Raw genomic sequence first — 27,227 nt, 5'->3', positions numbered from 1 at the left:
GTGTTGCTGGAGCTTCCGTTAGTGTAATCGAGGCAGAAAGTTCTTGACTGACGAAGCAAAGATCCAGCAGTCGCTCATTGCTATTATAAACGCCATTTAGTTGGACTAAACCGGCTGTGTTGTAGTCATCCAATAATTTTGAAGCTGTAGAAGATAACGACGAGCTTGTAGAATCAGGGTACATTAATCTAGTGGAACAGCGAGCCCACTTGATAAGAGGAATGTTGAAATCACGGACCACAATAATCCTATCGTTCAAGGATACTTATGCCGTTATAAACGAGAGAGACTTTAAGTGTTCGATTAGAACAGAATCATTGACACGATCAGGCGGCAAGTACAGCGCGCATAGGTAAAGTGTGTAATTCTTGAAACTGATAGCAAGCCAAATTTGCTCAACACCGTTGCAGTTCGGTGTGAATAGCTGGCGTGATTTGATTTCAGACCGGCAGGCGACTAGGGCTCCACCTCCAGTTTTTTAACGCTGTTATGTGAGTTTCTATCCTGTCTAAAAACTGTATACACATTACCAAAAATCTAAATCCATATTATTCGTCTGGATCGAGATTGAAAATGTTAAGCAAATTCGATATCTGAGAAACTAGCTACAACACAAGAACTTTCTCCGGAGAAAGAGTACACGTTTTTGGCTGGCTTGATTCTTGACACCGCGACTCAAGCTCAGACGAAACGCGTACCCAGCGCGAAAACTAACATTTGTCCCCCCCCCAACCCGTGCTGGGACAAAGTCTGCTCAGAATGAAACGCGGAGAGAACTTCATCATATATCGAGTTTAGGAAAAATGGGACACCTGATAATTGTAGAAACTACGCGCCATCAGACGCTAAAATAAAAAGCTTGATTAAAGCAAAGAAAAGCGGTTATTGGCGTCGATTCGTAGACGGATTATCGATTTCTAAGACAGATTATTCGATTTCGCTAAAAAAGTATGTGCTGACTCTGTTCCGGAACAGACGATCATGCGCGTCGCCTTATCAAACAGAAACGAAACACCTTTTTCGATGGTCGAGTTCTCGTGGTCGTGTAACAATAAAGCTCCGGGGTTAGACAAAATCAAATTGAACTTATTGAAAAATTTGCCTGACTCTGCCAAAAGGCGCTTATTGAATTTATTCAATAGGCTTCTTGAGGATAATATTGTCCCACATTACTGAAGACAAATAAGAGTTATCGTCATTCGAAAACCAGCCTCCGATCACAATTCGTATCGGTCGATTGCTTTCCTCAATCCGGAAATTGTTCGAAAAAATAATTCTGTTCCGTCTAGATAATTGGCTTACTTTCAGATACACAATTTGGTTTCCGCAGGGGTAAAGGAACGAATGGTTATCTTGCGTTGCTCTCAACAAAAATCCAAATGGCATTTGCTCGTTAAGGACAAATGGCATCAGTCTTCTTAGATATCAAGGGGGCCTTTGACTCAGTTTCCATAAACATCCTATCTGAGAAGTTGCATCAGCATGGTCTTTTACCAATTCTGGATAACTTTTTGTATAATCTATTGTCCGAGAAACACATGTATTTCGCGCATGGTGATTTGTCGACAATACGATTCAGCTACATGGGCCTTACTCAGGGTTCATGCTTAAGCCCCCTTTTATACAATTTTTCGTAACGATATTGATGAATGTATCAACACATCTGGCACGCTAAGACAACTTGCCGACGACAGCGTTGTGTCTATTATAGGACCCAAAGCTGCCGATCTCCAAGGACCCCAAGATACCCTCGACAACTTGTCGACATAGGCTCTTCAATTGGGTATCGAGTTCTCTACGGAGAAAACTGAGCTAGTTGTATTTTCAAGGAAGCGAGAACCAGCACAATTACAGCTTCAACTAGGGGGTGAAACCATAGCTCAGGTCTTCAAATTTAAATATCTCGGGGTCTGGTTCGACTCCAAAGGTACATGGGGATGTCACATCAGGTATCTGAAACAAAAATGCCAGCAGAGAATCAACTTTCTTCGTACAATAAAAATCGATTATGGGATCTCTCATATCGATTGCTTATTCGATGCGATATCTCGAATCCGAGGGTAATTTAAAACTTCGAAGGGCTTGTCGAGCTCAATTTTCAGACCCATTTTATGTCCTTGTATTTTGATTGCATGGCTCAGAATATTAATCCTTCTTCGTTTGCTTCCAACCGTGCTCATTTCTTGGATACTTCTAATTCTACTGTGTTTTTCGACACATACATGAGAAAAGATATTCGTGGAATTCCGGATCACATACGCCCTCAAGTGGCCCCTAATATCTTTCATAATAAATTTAGAACAGTCAACTGTGAAAAAGTGTTTTACACTGACAGATCAAACATCAAAAGGTCTACAAGCTTCGGTATCTTCAATCATAACATCACCGCTTCTTACAAACTCAGTGATCCGGCTTCAGTTTACGTCGCAGAATTAGCTGCTATTCAGTACACCCTCGAAATCATTGAAACCTTGTCCAAAGACCATTACTTCATTGTCATGGACAGTCTAAGCTCAATAGAAGCTCTCCGGGTAATGAAGCCAGGAAAGTATTTCCTGGGGAAAATACGGGAACATTTGAGAACTTTATCTGAACGGCGCATTAGGAGGTGACCTTTATGAAAGACCAATCTGCTTCAATGAATTTTTCAGTATCTCTCATCAGAAAACTCTCGAAAGTTGGGAAACTTCATGGAGCAATGGCGAACTGGGACGATGGATACATTTCATTCGTGTTATGTCGCGGCTCATGTCAAATCGTTACACTTTCAACGCATATCTCTGGCGTGTTGGGCTCGGGGAGAGCGGTCTCTGCACCTATGGCAACGGTTATCAGGACATCGAGCATTTCGTGTGGTCGTGCGTAGAGTATCGCGACGCCAGGTCGAAGCTACTGGAATCCTTTAGGGCCCGAGGTAGACCGCCTGAGGTTCCGGTTCGGGATGTGTTGGCGAGTCGGGATAGTTCATATATACTTCTCATATACCATTTCCTCAAACACATTTATGTCCAAGTAAAATGTGTTATTCCTCGCTCAGAAAGTATAATCTCCACCTACAGGGTCGACACTAACATCCGGTCGATTCTCTCGATCCCCGTCCCTGTCCACCATCTTCATTGGAACTAACAATATCTTTTTTTTGTTACTAACTTTTTCGTTCCCCCATTCTCCGTCCCTTCACCATCTCGATGGCAACTAATTAGATCTCTGTAGTTTTCAGACATTTTGTTCCCATACCCCCTTTTTACCTCGCTTTCCACAATATTCACTTTCATTCTCTTCCGTAACATCACCATCATCGCCCACGGAAGCCCGCTCCAGTCGAAGACCAGCATGCGGGCCACCCGCCGGGCCTTCGTGCAATATTCAAATCATCTACCTCTGCCGATCGCCAGCTGAATGCTGGATTTTCGAGAACCCGAGAGGACATAGTCTAATGATACTATTCTAGTTTTAAGTTAGTCGTTAATTAAGATTAGAAAATACCCTTGGCATCTTAGAGCTTAAGCAGTGTGCCTTAAATTATATTATTGAATACAACAAATAGTTAATGATTACTTACCTATCATTACAGATGGTAGATACTTCCTAATAAACTACGGATGCAATATATGCCTGAAAACATGGCTAATTACGTTAGAAATAAATGATGAAATTTTCGAAATACTCATTACAGATAAATTCAATGAAAAATTTATTATATCACCTAGATGTCAAGTAATTAGGGAAATTAAATTAAAAATATATCAATGAGGATAACGTTATCCTTTCCGGTGAATTAAAGCCAGTAGTGAATTACTCAAACGCTCTTATCAGTCCTGGTGCCCAATATGTAAATATTATGAATACCAGCAATAATTTTGAATATATTTCTTTTAATGAATTGCTGGACAAATCGAAGTAATCCTAGCAAGCAACTACGACACAACCGAAAATGATAATGTAAACATAAAGAAAACGAATATTAAATTTGAAAAATCAGCTTAAGATTGAAAATATACCAGTTAATGCTCAGGATAAATTGATAGACTAATGCAAAAGATATAACGACATTTTCGCACTCAAGGATGATCCATTAAGTGCAAACAATTTCTACAAACAGGAAATCAGGGTGGCAAGTGGCCGCGAAAATCGGAAAAAAGTTGTGAATTTTGTTTCCCCGGAAAAATTGGGAATTTTAGTGAAAAAACGGAAAAAATATTACTAGTTCACATTGGAGTAACAGTTGTTAGCGTAATGTTTTTTTTTTTCAATAATAGACAGTACCCAATTTTACGTTTGAGCGAGATGTTCAGTAAAAGTGATGAAACAACTCATTGTCCTGTGCAGGTTCTATGTCTACACCCCAATTATATGATGATGATGATGATGATGATGGTCCCGCCTCATACCCCTACAAAGGTGTGAGCTGGACGATTTATCTTAATGATAATAAATATTGCATCACATATTTTAACCAGTTAAGGCCATCGTCCAAGTACCATGCGCGCGGGTGGTTTTAGGAAATTTTCGATGAAAATTTCGAAAAATTTGCAAAAACAAAAACATACAGACCTTTGAAATACATTTATCTATCTACAGGGTGAAAATGGCTGGAAAATTCGGAGGATTTTCCGAGTCTTATCAAAAATAGCTCTGAAAAATGAGTGTTTTTGTGATTTTCACAATTATCTGGAAAAATAAAGCGATGACATAAACTTTTTTTTTCAAATAAACTTTATTATGGATACACAGATTACATTGGGACACATTTTTGGAAACCCTTTTCACGCTTTTCATAGAAAATCCACGAATTTCAAAAATTTCCACGAAATCGGTTATATGAAATTCGTTGATTTTCCATGAAAAGCGTGAAAAGGTTTTCCAAAAATGTGTCCGAATGTGATCCTTGTTGCCAGCATGAGGTTTTTTTTTGAAAAAAAATTTCATTCCATCGAATTATTTTTTCAAATAATTGTGAAAAATTACAAAAAAAAGCTCATTTTTTCAGCGCTATTTTTGATAAGACTCGTAAAATCCTCCGAATTTTCCAGTCATTTTCACCCTGTAGATAGATAAAAGTATTTCAAAGGTCTGTATGTTTTTGGTTTTGTCAAATTTTTCGAAATTTCCATCGAAAATTTCCTAAAACCACCCGCGCGCATGGTACTTGGACGATGGCCTTAACTAAATATAAAACGATCTGGTTAATCCAGCAGGTATAGATTCTCCTTCTAAAGTACAACTTAGAACAAGAAAACATTCAAATATTTCCGATTTACTTACTATCCAGGGTTATTCAAGAAAATTTCCTACCCGGGAAGATTCTTGAACAAATCAGGAATCGAACCCGATATCTTTGTCAGTATCAGACAGTAATTCACCTGGCCCTTCCCGCCGGACCAGTTCATCGCTACAAACATCAGCTACGATGGAGTAACGAGACTGCGGATGAGCAGAGTCAAGCCCAATTCCATCAACAACTTCCGATCCCGATTATTTCCGAAATATAATCAATAAATCATTCATCAAATCTTACAAAGTCAAGATTCCAACTCGACACGTAGAATACTAAAGCTCTCAAAAATGAAAGAGAACATATCCAGTTCCAGTCATATTCAATTTCCAGATTGCCTCTACCTGCTTTCCGCGCGCGAGGCTCATACTTTTGTAGACAACTCATTTTTTTTTAACTAAACAAATCATTAAAAATTTATCATCATCATACAGAACAAAACAACCTAATGCGTCTTACTTAAAAAAAAAAACAAAAATAAAATAAATACAAACTTCGTCATTTTACACAGTTTTCGAAAAAATCAAATTGCACTAATTCATTAAAGATCTAATTACAAAATAGATTTTATGTGTGAAATACACAATTTTTTGAACTCCCTCAATGTTGCAGCCCGCTTGATTCGTCCTGGCATCGAATTGAAAAAAAAACTAATCCCTTTGTACAATAACGAGTTTTGCGATCTGGCTGACAAAAAGCTTGGTGTTCTCGCATCAGACGCATTTCTAGTATTGTACCTATGCAAGTCACTTCCTCTTTCAATCCTATCACACAAATATCGAGGCAGCATTCCATTTAAGATTTTGAAAATGAACACCATTGTTAAATAATATACTCTCTGTTTCACTAAAAGCCATTGGAGTATATCTATTCGATTTCAAAATCAATCGCATGACCTTATTTTTCAATCGCTGGAGTCTCAATATTTGCGTGTTGTTAGCAAGGCACAGAATCGATGAGCAAAAGTCAATGTGAGGAGAGATTATTGATTTATACAGGAGAATTTTACTACTGGTCGTTAAATCATTTTTCAGGCGGCATAAAACACTGTATTTTGTCGTGAACACGACTTACTTTACTATGGGGTGCCTTTTCAAAATTAGCCGTATGGAAGAATGGGCAGAACTTAATCGTGAATATCTCGACTTGTATTAATGGTAGCAACATAATTCTTTCACCATTTCATCAAAAATATGATCAGGAATTTAGAATAATATTTTGAACAGTGTGTGATAACCACAAACAACTCAAAAATTAAGTTTTCCTAAAATTTGTAAAACAACGTGGAAAACTCTTTACTTTCGCTTGGGTTTTTCGCGCAAGGATGACGATTTTGAGGTAGTCAGGCACATATCTTCAACTGAATGCGTATAAAAGAGAAACCGTGGTCGAAAATCGATCTCGGGTGGTAATGTTCTGTCACAATTTGCTGATGATACTGCCATTCTTTACAAAGGTCGTGTCATTAATGCTCTGAAGAATAAACTACTGACAGGTCTGGACGCTTTAACGGAATATTTTACAAGCTGGAAAATTATGATCAATGCAGCAAAAACTCAGGTCATCTTGTTTCCACATTCAGGATCTCCAAAACTTGTTCCATCAGACGAATGCCGAATACGATTCGGTGATGAGGTCATCCAATGATCCGACGAAGTTATCTATCTAGGACACACCTTCGACAGACATCTGATACTCAGGTCACATGTTGACAAAATCGTTTCAAAATGCAGCATACTCATTAGGTCTCTGTATCCGCTGATTTGTAGAACATCTAAACTGTGCCTGAAGAACCAGATGGCTGTATATAAACAAATCATCTACCCCGCAATTGAATACGCAGTCCCTGTTTGGCGGGGCTGTGCACGAACACACAAACTTAGGCTTCAGCGCATTCAAAGTAAGATCTTAAAGATGATTCTAAATCTACCCCTTGGACAAGGACTAATGAAGTACATGAGATGGCCTCCCTGGATATACTAGAACAAAAATTCGAACAATACTGCACGAAATTTGAAGAGAGGTGCTCAATCTCTGAAATACAAATAATTCAAAATTTGTACGTATTAGGTTAGGGATAGTATAACTATAGTAGGTAGATATTTTATTAATAATTAAAATAAATATTATGATTAAACATTAGTATGTAAAACAAGAGTAACTAAAACACCTATTATTAATAACGAATCGTATGAACAACAAAAATGAAAGGCCAAATGGTCAAAACACTTGTACTGTAAAATGTTGATGTAATACACAAAAAATAGGATTAATAAACAGATATTTATGCAAAAAAAAATATATTTATGCGAAAATCGATCATTTCTTTTCGTGCGTTCGGATGAAGCAGACGTCGTGAGAGTTAAACCTTCAACCAGCAGCGATGGAGAGCGCACCTTCTGCGTGGTTAAAACCTCAAACGCTCAGGTCGCATCTCTCATTCGCTTGCTGGCCATCAGGTTGCAACTCTTTTTTACTGAAATATTTAAATCCGAAACGAAATGATTGACATCAAAATTCTGTATAGTTCTATTTAGAACAATAATTGTATACCCAAGGAATTATGCGAAATTTTTTTCACTATACTATATACGCCCCATTATTCAACCACTTGTAGTTTGTAGTAGAACTTTCTGCTGATTTGCTATATAAAATGCATAGCACCGACTTAGAAGCCATTAATGAAAGGTTCCTTTCAGAATCACCATTATTTTATCATAAAGAACTATATTTGATATTTCGTAATATTTAATTGTGTGTCAGAATGTTTAATGTATCTAATCTGTACTTTAGTTTTGGAGTATCGTTTCAAATTCTAGTTGTCGATCAACTTATTGATATTCGAAAGTACAAAGATAGAGTATCAGTTTTATTCGCATTCACGACATCCAGTTATGTCTCTGACATTACACACCCGTACTTTTTTGGCAACTGTCTTAATGATGTTGTTAACGTGAGATTTGAATGTTAGCTTTTCATCAATTATGACTTCAAGATACTTCAACTCTCTAACGCGATCAATAATCTCTCCATCAATTTCAATGTTGGCTTCACGTCCTGTGCTTAAAGAAGAAATAACCATATATTTAGTTTTTATGACATTCAGTTTTAGTTGCTTGAATTTCAACCACTGAGCCAGAGAATGTAAGTCTTCGTTCAAATGTGCAACCGCTTCATCCAGATCTTTAGCTGTAATGAACAGAACAGTATCGTCAGCAAACAAATTTATTTCACAAAACCGTAAAACTCGCTTCATGTCATGTACATAATGAATAAAATCTGACCAAAAACACTACCCTGTGGCACACCAAGTGAATTACCCTGGAAACTAGACACAACATCGTTAAAAACAGTTCTCTGAGTTCTATCAAATAAATAGCTTCCAAACCAATTATATGCTACTCCTTCGATACCAAACCGTTGTTTTGTTTGTAACAGTATAGGTGTAGAAATTGTTTCGAAAGCGCGCTTGAGATCCAAGAACACTGCAAAAATAGTTTCTTCAATCTCGATTTTCTCCTTCCATTTTGCTAAAACCAGATTTAAAGCGGTTTCGCAAGAGTGACTTTTCCGATATCCCGATTGTTCCGGTATTAGCAAACTGTTGGAGTTTAAATAGTTAATCAGCTGATCTTTAACAACAAGTTCCAAAATTTTTTCCAACATGTGCAACATGTTAATGGGACGGTACTCCTCGGCTTTATCCGTTCCAGTAACCTTGGGGATAGGAACCACCAGCGATTCTTTCCAAACTTTTGGCACAATCCCCGTATATAACGATTCATTTACCAAGTTCAGCAGATCATGACCGATAACATGAGTTAACATTGTCGATACCAGCCGATTTTCCTAAATTAAAACAAATATCTTTCAATTGTTCAAAAGTGGTTGGGTGAAATTCAAGGAATTTACAATAATTACTAATCGGCTGTGTTATTTCAACAGGTTCACCAATCAAATCAATACTTTGATTGATCTGCTGTACACTATTTATGAAATAAGTGTTTAATTATTCTTGTATCACTTGTTCTGAGTGCTCTTCTCTGCCATTAAATGTTTAAGTTTTTGTTGAGCAATGTGTAGGTTTTAGTAATTGTCTAAGAATTTTCCTTGCTGTTTTTCTGATTTTGATCGATCTACCTCTGAACATATTCACATCTAGTCTTCTTCAGGGCCCGTGAATAAATGTTTCGTGCATTGGTATAAGCACGCCAGTGACATTTATTCTTAGTTCTACAGAACCTCTTGTACTGTTTATCCCTATATCGTTTTAATCGTAAGAGGTCCATTGAGTACCAGCTATTTGAGCTATTCAAACTAACGTACTTTTCAGTGACTAATTTATTAGTACACTTTTTTAATACGTCCTTAACAATAGATGCCCTGCGATCCAAATTTCCAGTCAACTGCGTACAATACAAGCTTCTTGACACAAGTCGAGACATGGCTTGCTTTGAATATTTTTTCCAACATTTTATTTTCACTGTGTTTTTTCCATCTCTAGGGGTACTCGCTATGGAAATTGCAATTGTCTCATGATCTGAAATCTTGCAATCGGTCTCCACACACGAATAAACTCCGTCAAAATTGAAATATACGTGATCTATCAAAGTTCTGCTATGTCTCGAAATTCTTGTAAATTCATTCACAGTTTGTTTGAAACTGAAAAATTTTGCTAACTGTTTTAAGTGATTCGAACTCTGATCACTGAGCGAATCAACGTTGAAATCTCCCGCAATAATATTAAGTTTACTAAAATCTACAAAATTTTCCCACCAGTTTTCTAGAATTTCCAGAAACTGGCGATCGCTTGAACTAGGGGAATGATATACAACTCCATAGTCTCCCATCTGCATGCCTCTCTCAACTGATATATCCAAGAACCAATTATTTCCAACTACTTCGTTTGATAGAATGCTGAACTTAATCGATTCTCTGGTGTAAAAGGCCACTCCACTCGTGTGTCTGGAATGTGACAAGCAAAAAGCAATAGTGTAACCCGGAATACTGAACTGATCGAAAGCATCAGAACTTTTCAAATCTTCCAACTTTTTGGAAACACTGTTTTCCAAGCATGCCATCTTTCTCTCAAAAGCTTCATTGGAAGACCTGATCAGTCTCTCGATTCCACTCTCTATTGCGACATTAATCTGTTTTTCGAAGCTCTCCCGCAAACCAGCGAACGATTCAGAAATGGATGTTAGTGTCTCCATCTCCTTCTTCATATCGCTAATGAACGAATGAACATCGTTATCGACAATACTAGATACAACGTTACCTTCTAAGTATTCTGCACATATAAACAATAGCGCGGGTAAATCCGCTATCCAATTAGCAATAGCTCGGGTAAGGCCAGAACAGCGCTGGTGAAATACATTCTCACAAACCAAACATTTAATTCCAACATCCGATATGGCTATGTTCTCCCCACACTTCTTGCATTCCCCCATGCTTTATGAACAAACAAAGCGGCCCGACACACACATGAGGAGAACAAATCACAGAACAAAAAACGGTGCAAAAACAATACAATAATCATTCAATAAATTACGGAACGACGCCGCTTTCTTTGGGCGAACGTCGCACGGTAATTTCGACACTTTTATCAATACAAATAGAAGCATGCACAGAACACACTACTTATCTGTATTCAACATAATTCAAGCTCTAATTCAGCACACAATTTTTCACGAATAGGAAATTATTTCACACAATTTTTGCAATTTGATTCTGCACTGAAAGTTGTCATGTTCGCCATTAACACACACAGATGATGAAAGATACAACGAAAAGATCTTAATAAAAGAATAAGTATTCAACACACTTGCAAATTAATGCCAAAGTCTCAAGATAACATCGAAAAAATAAAAAAAAAAATAAAATTCTTAGGAGCCTCCATATTTTTAAGTTTGCTAATGATTGCCCTCACTTCATAATAAGGAGTGTATCGAAAAGTAGTTAGCAACATTGATTATTGAAGAAAAAAGCGCAAAAAAACATATTTTGACATCAGTTTTCGATATATTGCAGAAAAATTACATTTTCATGCATTTCACTGATTATATTGAAGAAAATCCTAGTTTCTGTGAAACGCTCGCACTTTGGACTTGACATTCTTCATTAAATTCTGCGCAGTTACTTTTGTGACTTTCCTGGTGGCAGTTGTCCAGTTTTTTTTAACTCCTGCATGTTTTGAGACACTGTACCTTCCTTCCGAAAGTGCCGCTTGACAATTGCACAATACCTTTCAATTGGCCGAAGATACGGGCAGTTCGTTGGGTTGATGTCCTTTTTCACGAATTGTACATTATTTTTTGACAACCACTGTAGAACGGAGTTGGCGTAGTGGGCTGAAGCCGAATCCAACCAGAAGAGAGGAGGAGCCTTATGCTTTCTGTACAGTGGCAGCATTCTCTTCTTTAAACATTCTTCCTCGTACACCTTGGCGTTAATTGTGCCCTTCGTGGAGAAAATCGACGACCGCAAACCACAGGTACAACACCTTCTGCCCAAATTTTTCCATCGCCATCGTGGTGTCAGCGTCGTCCAGGTACTGGTACACCGATTTCGTATAATATTGCGGTCCGGGCAGCGCTCGAGAGTCTTCCTTGGCGTAGGTTTCGTCGTCAATCAGTATGCATCCGTCTTTATTCTGTAGAATCCGGTTATACAGTTTTCGCGCTCTTGTTTTGGCCTGAACTTGCTGTACCAGGGATTTTCTCGGCACCTTCTGTTTCTTGTACGTTTTCAGTGAGTTCCGAACTTTGATCGGTTGAATCATCCCGATGCTGGTGTTGAACTGCTTGGCCAAATCCCGCGTCGACGCCGATGGGTTTTTCCTGATGTACTCAACCACTTTTAAGTGCTGGCCGGGCTGGCTGGGACCCGTTTTCTTACCGGATCGGGGCAAATACTTGATGGGAAGGGTCTTACCGAACTTCTCGATGATATTTTTGACACTGGTGTGGTGCACTTTCACCCGTTTTGCAATTTCGTTGTACGTGACACCACTTTCTGAGCACCAAGTGTGCAGAATTTTCTTTCGAGTTTCCGGATCCATTCGACTCATCATTAAAACAATAAACCGTACCGAAACCAATCGATTGCGCAACTGTTATTGACATGTAAACAAACATGTCACCGCAAAACACGATGCAAAAAATTAAGCCATTTCAGAGTAATAACTATTTGAATGTTGCTAACTACTTATCGATACAGTCCTTAATTTGTCTCGGTAATGTAATCTTATGTTATGCTCATATTACTATGAGATGTCAATAGGACTCACAAAATTGGAAAAGTTGTCAAATTCGATCTTATCCACCGTTTTCAGGGAGTATTCTAGTTCCTTCTTTAAGTTCTGAAAATGATTTCTGATGACCAGTATAGAACCTGACAATGATTTAGAATATGGATTGATTTGCTCGGTGAATCTATGTTTCATTTTCTTCTAAAGGTTCTCAATAATAAATAATAAAATTCGATTTATTGACTATAGAAAAATTCTTTCATACAATAAAATTACACAGAACAAATGAGCACAGAAAAAATATGATTTTTACGGTTTTATGTGGTTCAGTCGATTACCTAGCGTGCTTTGTGATCGAATGTTTCTCGGTTCAAGTCGCCCTGCTGCTATCGACCTTTTGATTAAATTTTTAAATGACACAACTTTACATGTTCATGAATATTAATCTTTGTGAAATACGATGTGCAACTATTCCATTGTAGGATCACAAGTAGGTTTATATTGATGTAGATGAAGGAGAATTGAATTTAGTTTAAACTTACTGAGACTCCTAATTTCAATAATGTAATGATTTGAATTATGTATGGCTGTATCGATATTTTCCAAAACAATTTCAGGGTTTGCATTGCTTTCGATATAAGATCTGTATCCTAGCCAATTAGTTTTAAGGTGGTAGAATATATAACTAATTGAACCGGAGACGGGTATAGCTTGATGGGTAAGTCCACGCCTTTCATGCAGCTCACCTGAGTTCGATTCCCAACCCCGTACATAGGGTCAGAAAATTTTTCTTTGGGTTAAAATGATGGCCTGAATCAAAGTCAGTTTACTACAAATGTTACATTGATCTACTAGAATCAGATCAATTGGATTTCTCATAGATGATAAATTCTCATAGATGGTAAATTGACATTTTTTGTCGTAGTATTGTCCAAGCTGCTGTTACTCGCTGACAACCGGCAAACTTGTGTTCTATGGTTTCGAATGCTGTATTGCAGTGTAAACAATTTCCTCCATCCATGGTGCATCGTTGCATGGTGTATAACAGTTGACGATGTTCAAATTTCTCGTGAATGAATAGGTACAGTGAGCTTCGCTGCGCTGATGTGCTCTATCCATAATCTTTTTCCATATTATTGACCAGTTCACCGTCGGATATTTTCGCATAACCCTCGGTTACTCATTTTCTGCGGTGTAGTGCTTTAAAATAAGGTCGGTGGTTAAATTCTCTCTTACTGCTGCTGGTAGTCGACGGCAATCTATGTTTAATAGTGCAAAACAGGGCAAATCTGCTCGAATGGTTTCATCTTGTTGCAGAGATGCAGCGTAGAACGGCATACTGGCTAGCTCTCGAATGTGTCAATTTATAAGTAATGCCTTGCATTTCAATGATGGGAGTTGAAGCCTCAGACCACCTTCACTATATGTTCTTTCACATAAAAATTTACCCATAACTGATGTTATTTTAGCCGTGTGCTTGCTATATGGAGGAAGTATGGATTGTCCCGGGTTGACGGTTCAATGCATAAGGCACAGGTCTTACAAACTAGCTGTCGTATGTTCGAGCCCCGACCTGGAAGGATTCGTAGTGTCAGTAGAATCGTAGCACCAGCCATGCAATGGTTCTGTACACTCTGAATCGGCTGCGAAGTCTGTTGAAACAGAAGTTCAAATTCCACAACAGGAATGTAACACCAAGACATGGATGCCATATACCATATTTTGAAAGTATGAAAGTGTTTAGTATTGTTACTTTTTGTAGTAGCGTCAATGAGCGTAATTTTTGCAACCATACATTTTGAATAAATTTTCCTGTTATCGCATTCCCATTAAGTGTCGCCATCAACCGAGTTAGCAAATATCACTCCTAGTATCTTGATTTTCTCCTCTGTGTGCAGCCAAGGTACATTGATAGGGTTTCTATCTACAAGACCAACGTTAATTGATGTTGTTTTTGGTCAGTTCAATTTCGCTCCAGACACGTGTTCAAAACTATCAAATGTTTCTCTTGATTGTTCAATTTGCTGTATTGATGTTGCTATCACGCTGATGTCATCGACATATGCAACGACGAGATCATTTCCTTGTGTTCTATGGTTTCGAGTTGTTGAATCAAAGGAAAGAGATATATGACAACCAGATGCATACTAAGAGGGCAGCCATGTCTAACAGATCGTTGTATGAGAAAAGTTGAAGTGAGATGACCGTTTATTAGCACACGAGAAGATGATCGATTGGCTATACAAGAGAGAAGATTCACTAATCTGGTATTGATGCCCAATGCACGCATATTGTCGTATAAAAACGATTGTCGCACCCGATCGAAGGCATGGTCAAGATCGATAGAGATCAATTTATATCAGCTGCGACACACGATCCTTGAGTGCCAGTGTGGCTTGAAAGATTTTACGGCCGAGGTTAGCACACTTTTTGGGCATCATTAATTGTAAGATGCGTGCTAATGATTGTTTACAATCTAACTTTTTATATACGAGAGAGTAGTTTGTAATCGAAGTTGAACACAGAGAGAAGTCTATATGATCGGACTGTATCATCTGTACACTTCTTGTTATCTTAAACTATAATACCAGCGACAAAGGTGGGGGGAATATTATGTGCCATTCAGAACAAGGTTCAGTTCTCGGTGTATCACATCAAAGTCCGCAAATAGAATTCTTTGGGGATACTATCTGGTCCTGGCGATTTGCGGGATACGCTACATTTGATCACGGTAAAAATTTCCGTTATGGTAATTTCGCTCATCGCTGCTTCGTTTATTTCATCTCCCTCGGGGATCATGCGAGCACAGTGGAAGCTGCGGTGTAACTCGTCATCAATAGATCTTTCAGTGTAAAGGTCCGAAAAATAATAAAACAAATAATTTTCGGTTTCTTCTATTCTTTAGATAATTTCGTTTTGTTCATTTTTAAGCCTTGTGATCAACGTTCTCTTTCTCTTTCTTTCGCCCAGCTGATACGTTGAGAGAGGTTCTCCCGATATATATGTATCATTTATTCGAACGAACATTTTTGTGTGTTCGCGTTGTAGAGCCAATTGTCGATTTAGCATAAATAATCCACCACATCATCCAGGATTCATAGTTCCGATGGTGGCGAGTCCAGAACTGTTCGCTGTTTTGCAGCGTTAGGAGATGCGGACGAAGACTCCAAAAGCCCCGCCCTTCACCAACGGTCACGGGAAAGGAGACAGATACGTGCTATTAGAGCTTTATAGTCGGTGAAAGAGCACACATGCGTGTTGGCTGATCTTAGCTGATCGCATAGAACCGGAGAGACATATATACGATCCAGTCTTGACCTACAGTTATGCGTTAAGTATGTATATCCCGACAATCTTGAGTTCAATTTCTTCCACAAGTCGTGCAGTTTAAGCTACCTTACTGTAGTTTGTAGTGCTGGGCTAAGGTTATTTCTAGTGGCATCACATGAGCGTAGGACGCAGTTGAAGTCTCCCGCTAAGATAGTGTGTTCTGTGGAGTGTCGTAAATAATAAGCGAGCGTATGGGGTTGGCAGTTCAATGCATAGGACACTGGTCTCACAAGCTAGTTGTTGTATGTTCGAATCTCCACCTATAAGTTTTCTTAGTGTCAGTAGGATCGTAGCACTAGCCATGCAATGATTCTGTACGCTATGAATCGGCTACGAACTCTGTTGAAAAAGAAAGGCCAAATTCCACGGAAGGAATATAATGCCAGGACTTTGCTTTGTATGATTAAAGAAATGTTCCCTCTCAGCACGTAAAGCTGTGCCATAAGGAGAATAGATGTTGCTAATAGTTGTATTACAAATCCGCAGCGCTACCATCAAGGCTTTTTTCAACACTTGAAAGTTGTATATGTTGTTTGAGAGCAATTGCAGTTCCAGTTGTGTTGTATCCAGGAAATTCAAGCTGTTCATTTTCTACTTCTAGTAGAAAGATTATATGTAGTTCGTTGGCTCTCATAAAGGTTTTGAGGGCATCCAGTTTCGTGGTGTTGGTTATCGTGTTTATATTTATCGTTGCAATTTGTAACTATAATAATCCATTACTCAATCGCTTGTTGCTTTTCTGGGTTTTCTAGTTTGTATCACAACGAATTTTTCCTGGTGGTTGTCTGCGTGGTCTTCTACTGTTGGTGGAAGCTGATGATGCGTCAGATTCTTCCCCATCTTGTACTATAGTATGTTTAGGTCTTGTGTTATCATTTTGGATCACCATGGGCTTTACTGCAGCTCGCAAATGTGGTTGAGCACTAACACCATTAGATGGTATAGGTTCAGGGAGAATGTCTGAGGACTCAGTTTGAGGTTGTGTTAGAGGACAAAGATTACCCGGCTCATTTGTATCCGGCTGAGCTATTGACGTCTTCGCTTGTGGTGGTTTGGTTTCAGTTGGTGGTTTTGTTTTAGGCTTTGGCTTATTTGCCGATTTTATAACATTTGCATTTGTATTTTGATCAGCTTCCAGCTTCTGTAAGAGAAGTTTTTTATTTCATTGCAATGACGACATGTTTGTTTTTGACCATAATAGGACAAGCAGGTTATTTCACCGTTAATGTTAACTATATATGGAATATTACGATGTACTATCATTCTCACGTTGCATTCCTGTTGGTATTCCATCAAAAAGATATTTTTCATCCCAAATCAGTTCGCGTATTGACAGTATATCACCACATTCAGAGAGGACTCCAGTTATTTGACGATCGGTCACGTCTTCAGACAGATCGGAGAGTCTAACTCCGTCTTCTAGAGTGATTCGTAGTCTATATATTTTACCATCTACCTCCAATTCGTGTTTGTTATCGTGGTCGTTTACGACACGTTGAGCTATCTCCAGTTCACTTGTTTTAACGAACGCACAGCCATGATTTTATCTGCATTGTAAGTGTACGACTTCACCATGCTTGAGACCTAGCACAGATCCGACGAAATGATGGATCTTTTCGTAGCTTATTTTCTTGGGAGCCGTTGCATCGCGATTGTTAGGTCGGCGATTGCCCGACGATGTGTTCTTTAGATTCACAGAGTAGTATACCAGAATAATAAAGTTTAAAAACAACCCAGCCCATCGTACACGTCCGATTTTTGCTATCCGTACTATGGGTGGTTCTCCTAGCAGCTGTTGCAATTTGTGATTCATATGCCGTCTCCACGTTTCGTCTTTCACCTGCACTCCGCCAAAGATGGTCCTCAGTACGTTTCTTTCAAAAATACTGAGGACGCGTTGGCCCTCTGCCAACATAGTCCAGGTTTCGTGGCGATAGAGATCAACAGGTCTAATGAGCGTTTTGTAGATGGTCAATTCGTGCGGTGGCGTACTTTTCTCGATTGTAGAGTTTTACTGAGTCCAAAGTACACACGATTTCCTGCCAAAATACCTCTCTGAATGTTTCTGCTGGTGTCATTATCGGCGGTCACCAGGGAGCCCAAATACAATGAACTCGTCAACCACCTCGATATCGTCACCGTTTATCAATATCCGTGGTGGGAGGCGCAGTGTTCCTTCTCTAGAGCCTCTTCCTCTCATGTATTTTGTTTTTGACGCATTTATTGCCAGTCCAATGCGCCTAGCTTTCGCCTTCAGTCCGATGTATGTTTCCGTCATCTTCTCAAGGTTACGTGTCATAATATCAATATCGTCAGCGAAGTCTAAAAGTTGTACGGACTTTCGGAAGACCGCGCCACTCGTGTCGATCCTCGTTCTTCGAATCACACGTTCCTAGACAATATTGGACAAGGTACAAGAGAGTCCATCACCTTGCCGTAGCCCTCTCCGAAATTCGAAGGGACTCGAGAGCGTCCCAGATACTCGGACGTAGCACATCACTCTATTCATCGTTGCTTTGACCAATCGCGTTAGTTTATCCGGAAACCCGTGTTTGTGCACGATCTTCCATAGCTTCCATAGCTGTACTTGTCTTATCGCGAATATGTGATCTGTAGTGGCGCGGGCTCCAGTAAATCCCGCTTGGTACGCCCCTACGAATTCCTCAGCTATTGGTGATAGACGACGGTAAAGGATTTGGGAGAGTACCTTGTAGGCGGCGTTCAGCAATGTGATTGCGCGGTAATTGCAATTATCTAGCTTATCACCTTTTTTGTAGACAGGACATACCGCACCTTCCATCCATTCCTGCAGTAGCAGCTCCTTCTCCCAAATCTTAGAAATTATCCAATGTAGCGCTCTAGCCAGTGCCTCTCCTCTATGTTTGAGCAGCTCGCCTGGTAACTGGTCATTGCCCGTGGCTTTGTTGTTCCTCAGCTTGCCGATCTCCTCACATATCTCTGACAGATCAGGTGCTGGGAATCTGTCGTCAGCTGAGTGTGCACCCAAAGTGATTCCTGTGTCGTTCTCCGTGTCTTGTGCTTCGCCATTCAGATGCTCGTCATATTACTGCTTCCACCTGTTGATCACCTTACGTTCATTCGTGAGAAGTTTACCAATGGTATCTCTGCACATTTCGGCATGTGGCATGTAGCCTCTACGTGAGCGGTTCACCTTCTCATAGAACTTCCGTGTGTCATTTGCGCGGTACAGCTGTTCCATCGCATCTCGATCTTGGTCTTCCTGGTGGCGCTTTCGGAAAACCGTGTTCTATTTGTTCCGCGCCTGTCTGTATCGTTCCTCAACGCCGCACTAAACTGCTCTTCCGTTGGTAGCTCTAGATCCAGTTGTTGCGCCTATTCCTTTGCAGTACGAATACTACGAAGTTGCTCGAGATTGAGTCCCGGCGTTCGTGTGCGACGTATCTTGATCAGGTGACCTCCAGGTGGCCTGCAAAGTTTACGCATCGTTGGGTGTTGTCGCTTTTTGCCGCGTGCAAACTCTCCAGCCGCTCACGGGCATTCATGTCGCCGATGACGAGTTTTACATCCCACCGGGGACAACTGTCGTAGATTCGTTCCAGCTGCGCATAAAATGTTTCCTTCTCATCATCGGGTCTCGTCACTAGTAGGCAGTGGACGTTGATGATGCTATAATTGAAAAAGGGCTCTTGATCTTCAATACGCGGATCGTTCCGTAGGGATATTTTATATTTTTCTTAAGCCTTGTTATATGTCTCCTGAGTATCGAAAATTAATTTTTGTTGAGATCATATTGTTTACCAAAAAATATTCGGACCTCTTTCCCTCTCTACTAACACATCTCCTTTCCCGTGATGCTTGTAGAGATACAGTGGTACCCTCGGTCTCTAGAAACAGCGAATATCGGACTAACATTCCTTCCTTTTCCTCAGTAGTACAGCCTTTGGTCGTAGCCAACGTCGTTATTGATCATTTAATGAAAAGTTAGGAGTGAGTGGGTATGTACAATGAAAATGACTTGCTTCTCCCAAGCTTCATTTTCTTGGTTCATCATACATTTCCACTCATTCGGTCAATCACGAAGTGCAACTACAGGCGATCTACTTCTCAACTCAGTTCTACGAATCAGCTGCGAAGTCCGTTTAAACAACTTCCACAAAAGGAATGTATTGACAAGACTTTGATTAGTGTAGTGATTGTCGAGATCTAGAATGAATTGATTGCGTCATATATATTATAATCTGATAATTATCTGTGCGTTTCATGCTAGCATGAAATCCTCATAGAAAACTGTCCTTCATCATAACAATATCTTCATTTAAAGATCTTTCTAAAGCTACATATTTTGATATAATCCTTGTTTACTAACTATATTTTCTATTTTTCAGCATCAAACTTTCACTCTCAGTCCTAGCGAGGGTAATTTTCGTCCACGCCAAGATCTTGGAACAACCGGAGTAGAAGATATGACTCAGCTTGAGGATCTCCATGAAGCCTCTTTACTTTGGAATCTGAAGTTACGTTATGATAACACCTTAATATATACTTACGCTGGGAGTATATTGATTTCAGTTAACCCATATAAAATGTTTGCTGATGCGTATGGTATAGAAATCGCCAAAATGTATTCTGGAAAGTCACTTGGCACACTTCCCCCGCATCTATTTGCAATTAGTTCTGCTGCTCACGCTGCTCTACCATCACCACAAGTGGTTGTTATTTCCGGTGAATCGGGATCAGGTAAAACAGAATCAACCAAACTGGTTATGCAATATTTGGCTGCAGTAGTTCCAGGGGGAGGATCAGCATCTGCCGTTATAACAGAACAAATATTAGAGGCTGCACCACTGTTAGAAGCATTTGGTAATGCTAAAACTACGAGAAATGACAATAGTTCAAGATTTGGAAAGTATTTAGAGATTTTTTTCAAATCAGGAGCAATCATAGGAGCAAAAATAACACAATATTTATTAGAAAAATCTAGAATCGTTACTCAAGCCCCCGGAGAACGAAATTATCATGTGTTTTACGAACTACTCGGAGGTCTTTCGGAAACTGATCGTACGAAATATGGTCTGTTAGATGTAGACAAGTACTTTTACTTAAACCAAGGAGGATCAGATTGTTCTCCGGGACGTGTTGACTGGGCATCACTTCAGAGCGCAATGCAAGTACTAGGTGTATCCGAAAACGAACGAGAAGGAATTGTGAACGTGCTCGCCTCCGTTTTGCATCTTGGAAATATTTATTTTCACCGAAGACAATTAAGACATGGTCAAGAGGGTGTAGAAATCGGATCTGATGCAGAAATTAAATGGGCCGCACATTTACTCCAAATTCCTTCAGAAGGCATTCACCGATCGCTTACCTCACGGATAACTGAAACGAGATCAGAACGATTGTATACACCTCTCAGTATAGATCAAGCTTTAGATGCAAGAGATGCTCTAGCTAAAGCTTTATACTCTGGACTCTTTAATTGGTAAATATTCATTATAAGTAACTCACTAAGTTTAACTATATTATTGTTCCACAGGTTAGTTCTTCGAATCAATTCAATTGTTCATAAGGGAGGCACATACGATGCACATCGTATTTCAATACTTGACATTTTTGGTTTCGAAAACCTTGTCGAAAACTCCTTCGAGCAGTTGTGCATCAATTATGCAAATGAAAGTCTTCAGCTGTATTTCAACAAGCATGTTTTCAAATTGGAACAAGCAGAATATATTAAAGAACGTTTAGAATGGAAACCACTAGAGTGGGAAGATAACCTTCCAGTTATCCATCTTCTAGCAAAAAAACCAGTGGGAATATTTCATTTATTAGACGATGAATCTAATTTTCCACGCGCTAATGACCTGAGTTTTCTTGAAAAGTGTCACTATAATCATGCATTGAATGAACTTTATTCTAGGCCACGTATTGGTGCACAGGAATTCGGAGTAACGCATTATGCTGGACAAGTTTGGTATTGCGTTGATGGTTTTCTAGAAAAAAATCGCGATGCATTAAAAATGGATGTCATTGAATTGCTAAGCTCTAGCACCGAACCACTTGTTGGTGAAATGACTAAACAGTTGAGAGCACAGCGAGACATAGGTAAAACTTTGCCCAGAGGAATAAACGGCAGATTTGTTACTATGAAACCTAGAACACCTACCGTTGCGGCGAGATTTTCTGATTCTTTACAGCAACTACTGCAATCAATGGCCAAATGCAATCCGTGGTTTGTTAGATGTGTTAAACCTAACAATGACAAGCAAGCATTACGAATGGACATGCCATGTGTTTTACAGCAATTGAGATATTTGGGAATGCTTGATACTATTAAAATACGACAATGTGGTTATCCAGTTCGACTGAGATTCCAACATTTTGTTGAACGATATAAACATATGCTAAAGATGCCATTACCACGAGGAACACCATACCGTGAGCTGAGTCGTTTTGTATTAGATTTATTGGCCGGAACAAATAATGAGGGACCAGATTTTCAACTTGGAGCTACGAGAGTATTTTTAAGAGAGGCTTTACATCGTACATTGGAAGGAAGTAGATCTGATCGACTACGTGTAGCAGCAATAACTATTCAAAAACATGTCCGGGGAATGCTTGCGCGAAAGCGCATTCAACGTCGTAAACGAGGAGCAGTTGCGATTCAAAAATTATGGCGCGGATACCGAGAACGAAAAAAATTTCTTTCCTTAAAAAAAGGTGTTGTCAAAGCACAGGCATTGTACCGAGGACATGCCCAAAGAATCCGTTATGCGAAACTAAGAATAGAACTGACACGACGCCGAGATATAGAACGGATTAATAAAGAACGTGTTGCACAGAACCTTGCAAAAGAGCAAGTAGAACGAAATTCTTCAGCATACCTGGATATTCCGGCCGAACTCGTGTTCATATTTTCCAAATCTGAGTACTGGTCTGGCCAACATAATGATCGCCATTTAGTTAAAGTAGTGGGAACTGTTCCGGGCCCTCCAACTGCGTCCGATTTACCACATGATTTGGAACTTTTTGCATTTGGAAAATTCAGTTCTGTATACTGCAACGGAATGAAATTATCTCCAAGGCGCGATGCAATATCTACACCCTTTTTATCTAGAGCGGCTGCTCGTGATCAAGACTTTAAGGATTCAATAGCAATATTCAAACTAATTTTACGATGGACGTCTGATTTCACAATGAATCAAAATAAAGAAAAAATAATGGCAGACTATATCATACATAAAGGACTATCCTCTAGAGGTCTTCGAGATGAAATACTCGTTCAAATTTGCAATCAGGTTTACAGAGCTGATGAAGCATCGTCATACAAATTATGGCTGTTGATGTCACACTGTTTGTCCGCTTTTCAACCTGGCTTGGCGTTCAGTAAATATCTTATTAAATTCATAGTGGATAATGCTCCGCAAAACACAAAAGAGCAGTTATTGAAAAAACTTCTGAGAAATGATACTAGCGTTCAAGCGAATCCATGCCGTCTTTTTCCTCCTTCTTGGTTAGAATGGAGATCAGCCTCAAGACTTGCTGACACTGCTTTAGGACTTATTTTACCGGATGGCACCATGCAAACAGTTGCAGTAGATTCTTGGACGACATGCGAAGAGGCGGCTGCTTTATCAATTTCATCACTAGGAATTCCAAACCTTGGATGGACTGTAGTAATTGATGATAGAGGATTGGTAACAGATTCATGCGGTCTTGATTTTGTTTTTGATTTAGTATCGGAAAAAGAACTTTGTCCTGCCTTTCCAGCAGCTCGTAGTGATCTTCTTAGATGCGGGGATAGAAATACTCAAAGTTCAATGGAATCGGAAATCATTCCCAAACGCCCCCAAGTTCCTCCACCGGAACCTCCGCATGTAAAACGCATGTCTGAAATACAAATCCAATCGTCATTAAGAGGATCGCCATTAGGTGAAGATCATGAAGACGGAAATGAAATAAGACCACAGTATACAGTTCATATGGAGTCTGTAGTGAGGAAAACGTCGCATGATGCCCGTAAAAATATTTTAACTGAGCGATATTTCGAATCAGAAAAATCTAAATCGAGATCGCTAGACGATCTTTTGGTGACAGATACGAACGAGATTAGTACAATGAACGAATCAGAACCTGTATTGGCAGAAGTAGATCGGAGGCAAAATGATCAATTCCATTCAGCTAATGATATCACCCCTCTGAAAGAAGCACAGCCTAGATATGTTAAATCTCAATTTGCTGGCAAACGATCTGCTGGTTCTCATTCAAGTAAATATATTGAACGGTCGGAGATAAGTATACGATCCTCTGCTATGTCCGATACGAGCGAGGCACCTTCTTTAGCAAGCCATGTCAGAAGAGTGCGTGTTCCTTCACAGGCATCTGATGTTGATCAGTTTCTGGATGACTTGTTCAGTCCTGTTCTAGACGGGTCATTAGATGAATTATCCGATGCTAGATCACTTGCCGCTAGCATAAAAGGCATTGACAATATCAATGAAGTTCAAAATAAGAGCAACATTGAAATTCAATACTATCTAGATGATGTATTGAATCAAATACAAATATGCGAGTGTATATCGCACCTGCGGAATGAAAAGCAAATTGCACGTAAAATTAAGGGAGGTGGCACCGCTCATCAAACAAAAAGTAATGGTTCGAATGGATTTTCTCCTAAGTCAAACAGCTATACTGCATCTCAAATCACTCCGATTGCTCCAATTAATCCGAATTCTATTATGATGATGACATCAACTAATTCAGACACTAATATGCCAGTATTCAATGTACCTGCAGGAATTGATTGCAATGCATATCAACAACAGGTACAGCGGGCTTTCTTGCAATCCGCAATGGCTCAAAATATACAAATCCAGCAACAATTGATAGCTCAAAACCAAGCATTGCAGACACTTTTGACTCAACAGAATGCTCCAACATCTCCTGTCGCTCAAAACTTATCCCCAAAACTAATTGTGGCAGTATCTCCACCAACATCTCTTCCATTAAATCGTAAGACTAGCATAAAAAATAAATCTGATACAACAGCTTCAATTTCTGATTTACTAAGAAATAGAAAGGATTCATCGTCAGCTAACTTAATACCTCCTCCCCCCCCACCACCGCTACCACCACCATTGGAAATGAAAGATCCACTTGAAGTTCGTCCATTTCTCGATCCTTATGGACGTGCTAAAACTGTGAGAATTGGAAAATGGAGGTGGCCTCCACCACAGGATACGGTTAGTGGAGATGGAGAAGAAAACTTTATACAGTTCAAAATGAGACAAACCAATCGTAAAACTACACCACAATCACAAATTAGTAGCAGTCTAGATACTCCCATTGGATCACCCAATGGGATTGAGTGGGACGAATTTGAAATAGATCAACAAATTAAAAACAATATAAGCAATGCGCATCAAACAAGTGATCAAAATCAACAGAACCAAAACAATCGCATCACGACACGTAGTTTTGATGTTGGGGTAGATAGACCATTACCTAATAGTGTCGGAAAGCTAAAGCTTAGTAATGAAATGAGACAGCGTCTTGAACAAGTGACAGCTGGTCATTCAGTGCGTTCTAGTAGCACTCGCTCCGATAGAACTGAACCGGTACCAGCTAAACTAGAAGATACTCGGAGAATGATTTTAGAGCAACAGCTTGGAGGTATGAGTGCATTGCAATGTACTCCTCTTACCAAATCTGACGCACCGTCTGTAAAAACACAAATACTAAGAATGGAAGCTGGAAAAAGAGGATCATCCGTTTTATGGCCAACGGTAAGATAAATTTATATTTTTGACATCAAAAATGACTATACGGGGCTGGGTGTGAATTCAAAACTAGCCGCGTTATATTATGGTAGGAAGTGGGTGTTTGCGATTAGTCTTAATCTTACAAGACATCTTGCTCCGGCAACAGCTCTCGAATCACTCCTTGATTTTCACATTTCAAATATATTGTTACTGGCGTTTATGAGGCAAGATCCTCGGGACAATTGCAAACACATACAACAGTAACAAATATATCTGTCATTGATTCTATGTATAGCTTACACACTTAGTTTTTCTTGTTACTCATTTTCAAATGATACATGGAAACGTCAAAAATTGAGTAGTTATCATCAATGATATTGAGTACCTCCTACTCTAAATTTAAGTTTAACGCAATAACTCGTTTTTTGTTACTATTCGCAAGATCAGTCTAAAAGTTGTAATAACCATTTGTAGCAACAGGTTGTATATTTTGTTAGTGAGATCGCGTATTTCGAGGGTGAGTCGCTCAACATAAACGGTGTTGTGTTTGCAAAAACCGGAATGATAAACTTCGTGTTGTGCTTTAGAATGGAACCGAATATGCTCAAATGTCATTTATGAGGAATAAGTGTATGATTGGTGCCTGAGCATAACTGACATGTATGTTAATTTGCGATTGAAGCACTACTCCAAGCAACCACCACTTGAAATAGTATTGAGTTCAATTGCTTAATATTTTAATACAATACACTCAGAAAAGGAGCAATTTTTTTTGCAAATTTGGTATATGTGAAATAAAATTTCACTCAAAATTTGAGTTTTTGGTAGATGTACAAATAAAGTATTACTCAGTAAATGAGTAGATTTTATCCAAATATCGTTTCCAGTGGAAGAACTCAAATTTGAGTAACTTCGGAGTTACTCTAAATTAGAGTTGTTCCACTTTTTCTGTAGATGAGTGAGATCTTACTCATTTTTGAGTAACTATTTTTAAGCGTGTACTTCGATTCTCTCAGTCGCACATAATCAAGTTTTCTCTATCGTAAGAGCAAATTCAGCAGCTAGAAGTTCTATATGGAAGATCTATAATAGAACAGAAACTGGAACAAACGTATCCCCAGCAAGCCGTTCTAGTTTTATTTATTCGACCAGTTCTTCTGTCAAATTTGAAATTGGTCTACGATGCCGTTCTATTTTTTGTATTGTCGCTGCAGCACTAATCTGTAATTTGCTGACAGTCCAGCGCAGCGACGTTGCCGAGCGACGTCAGTGTAACTACCATTTCCTATACAGCAACTTATAGAATCTTGTTACTTTATACATACTTTGTTGTCTTGATGTGATGTGATGTGATGTGAAGTGAAGTTCATCAGTTCAAGGACTTGCCAGTGGATGCGGGTAGACTTACAGTAGCCCCGATATGACTCATCCATTCACCTTCTTACTATAGCTGTTACCGAAAAGCGAACAAAAAGGGTTGGGCGGATACGTAAGTAGAGTCACTTACTCGTATTCCGCGGGAATAAAAGATGCTCTTCCAACCATAATATCCAGTGCATGGATGAAGCATATCGCTATACATGCTTGAACCCGCCTGATGGTTTGTTTGAGAAGGGCGCGTCAGACTCATGTCAAA

The 27,227-nt window shown here is 39.3% G+C and overlaps 1 protein-coding gene across 3 annotated transcripts in view; it reads left to right on the top strand.

Moving 5' to 3' along the window:
• The window catches only part of LOC131435110 (unconventional myosin-XV), a 536,922-nt gene that overhangs the window by 115,601 nt on the left and 394,094 nt on the right, over nt 1–27,227 (top strand). For all 3 annotated transcript variants that reach the window (XM_058602644.1, XM_058602646.1, XM_058602647.1), the window contains 2 exons: nt 20,222–21,315; nt 21,370–25,615. In XM_058602644.1, the coding sequence (XP_058458627.1) occupies nt 20,222–21,315; nt 21,370–25,615 (5,340 nt within the window). The remainder of the gene's footprint in view (nt 1–20,221; nt 21,316–21,369; nt 25,616–27,227) is intronic.

The sequence above is a fragment of the Malaya genurostris genome, chromosome 3 (genome assembly GCF_030247185.1).
Source record: "Malaya genurostris strain Urasoe2022 chromosome 3, Malgen_1.1, whole genome shotgun sequence".
NCBI classification, from domain to species: Eukaryota; Metazoa; Arthropoda; class Insecta; order Diptera; family Culicidae; genus Malaya; species Malaya genurostris.
This window is presented reverse-complemented; position numbering and strand designations above follow the sequence as displayed.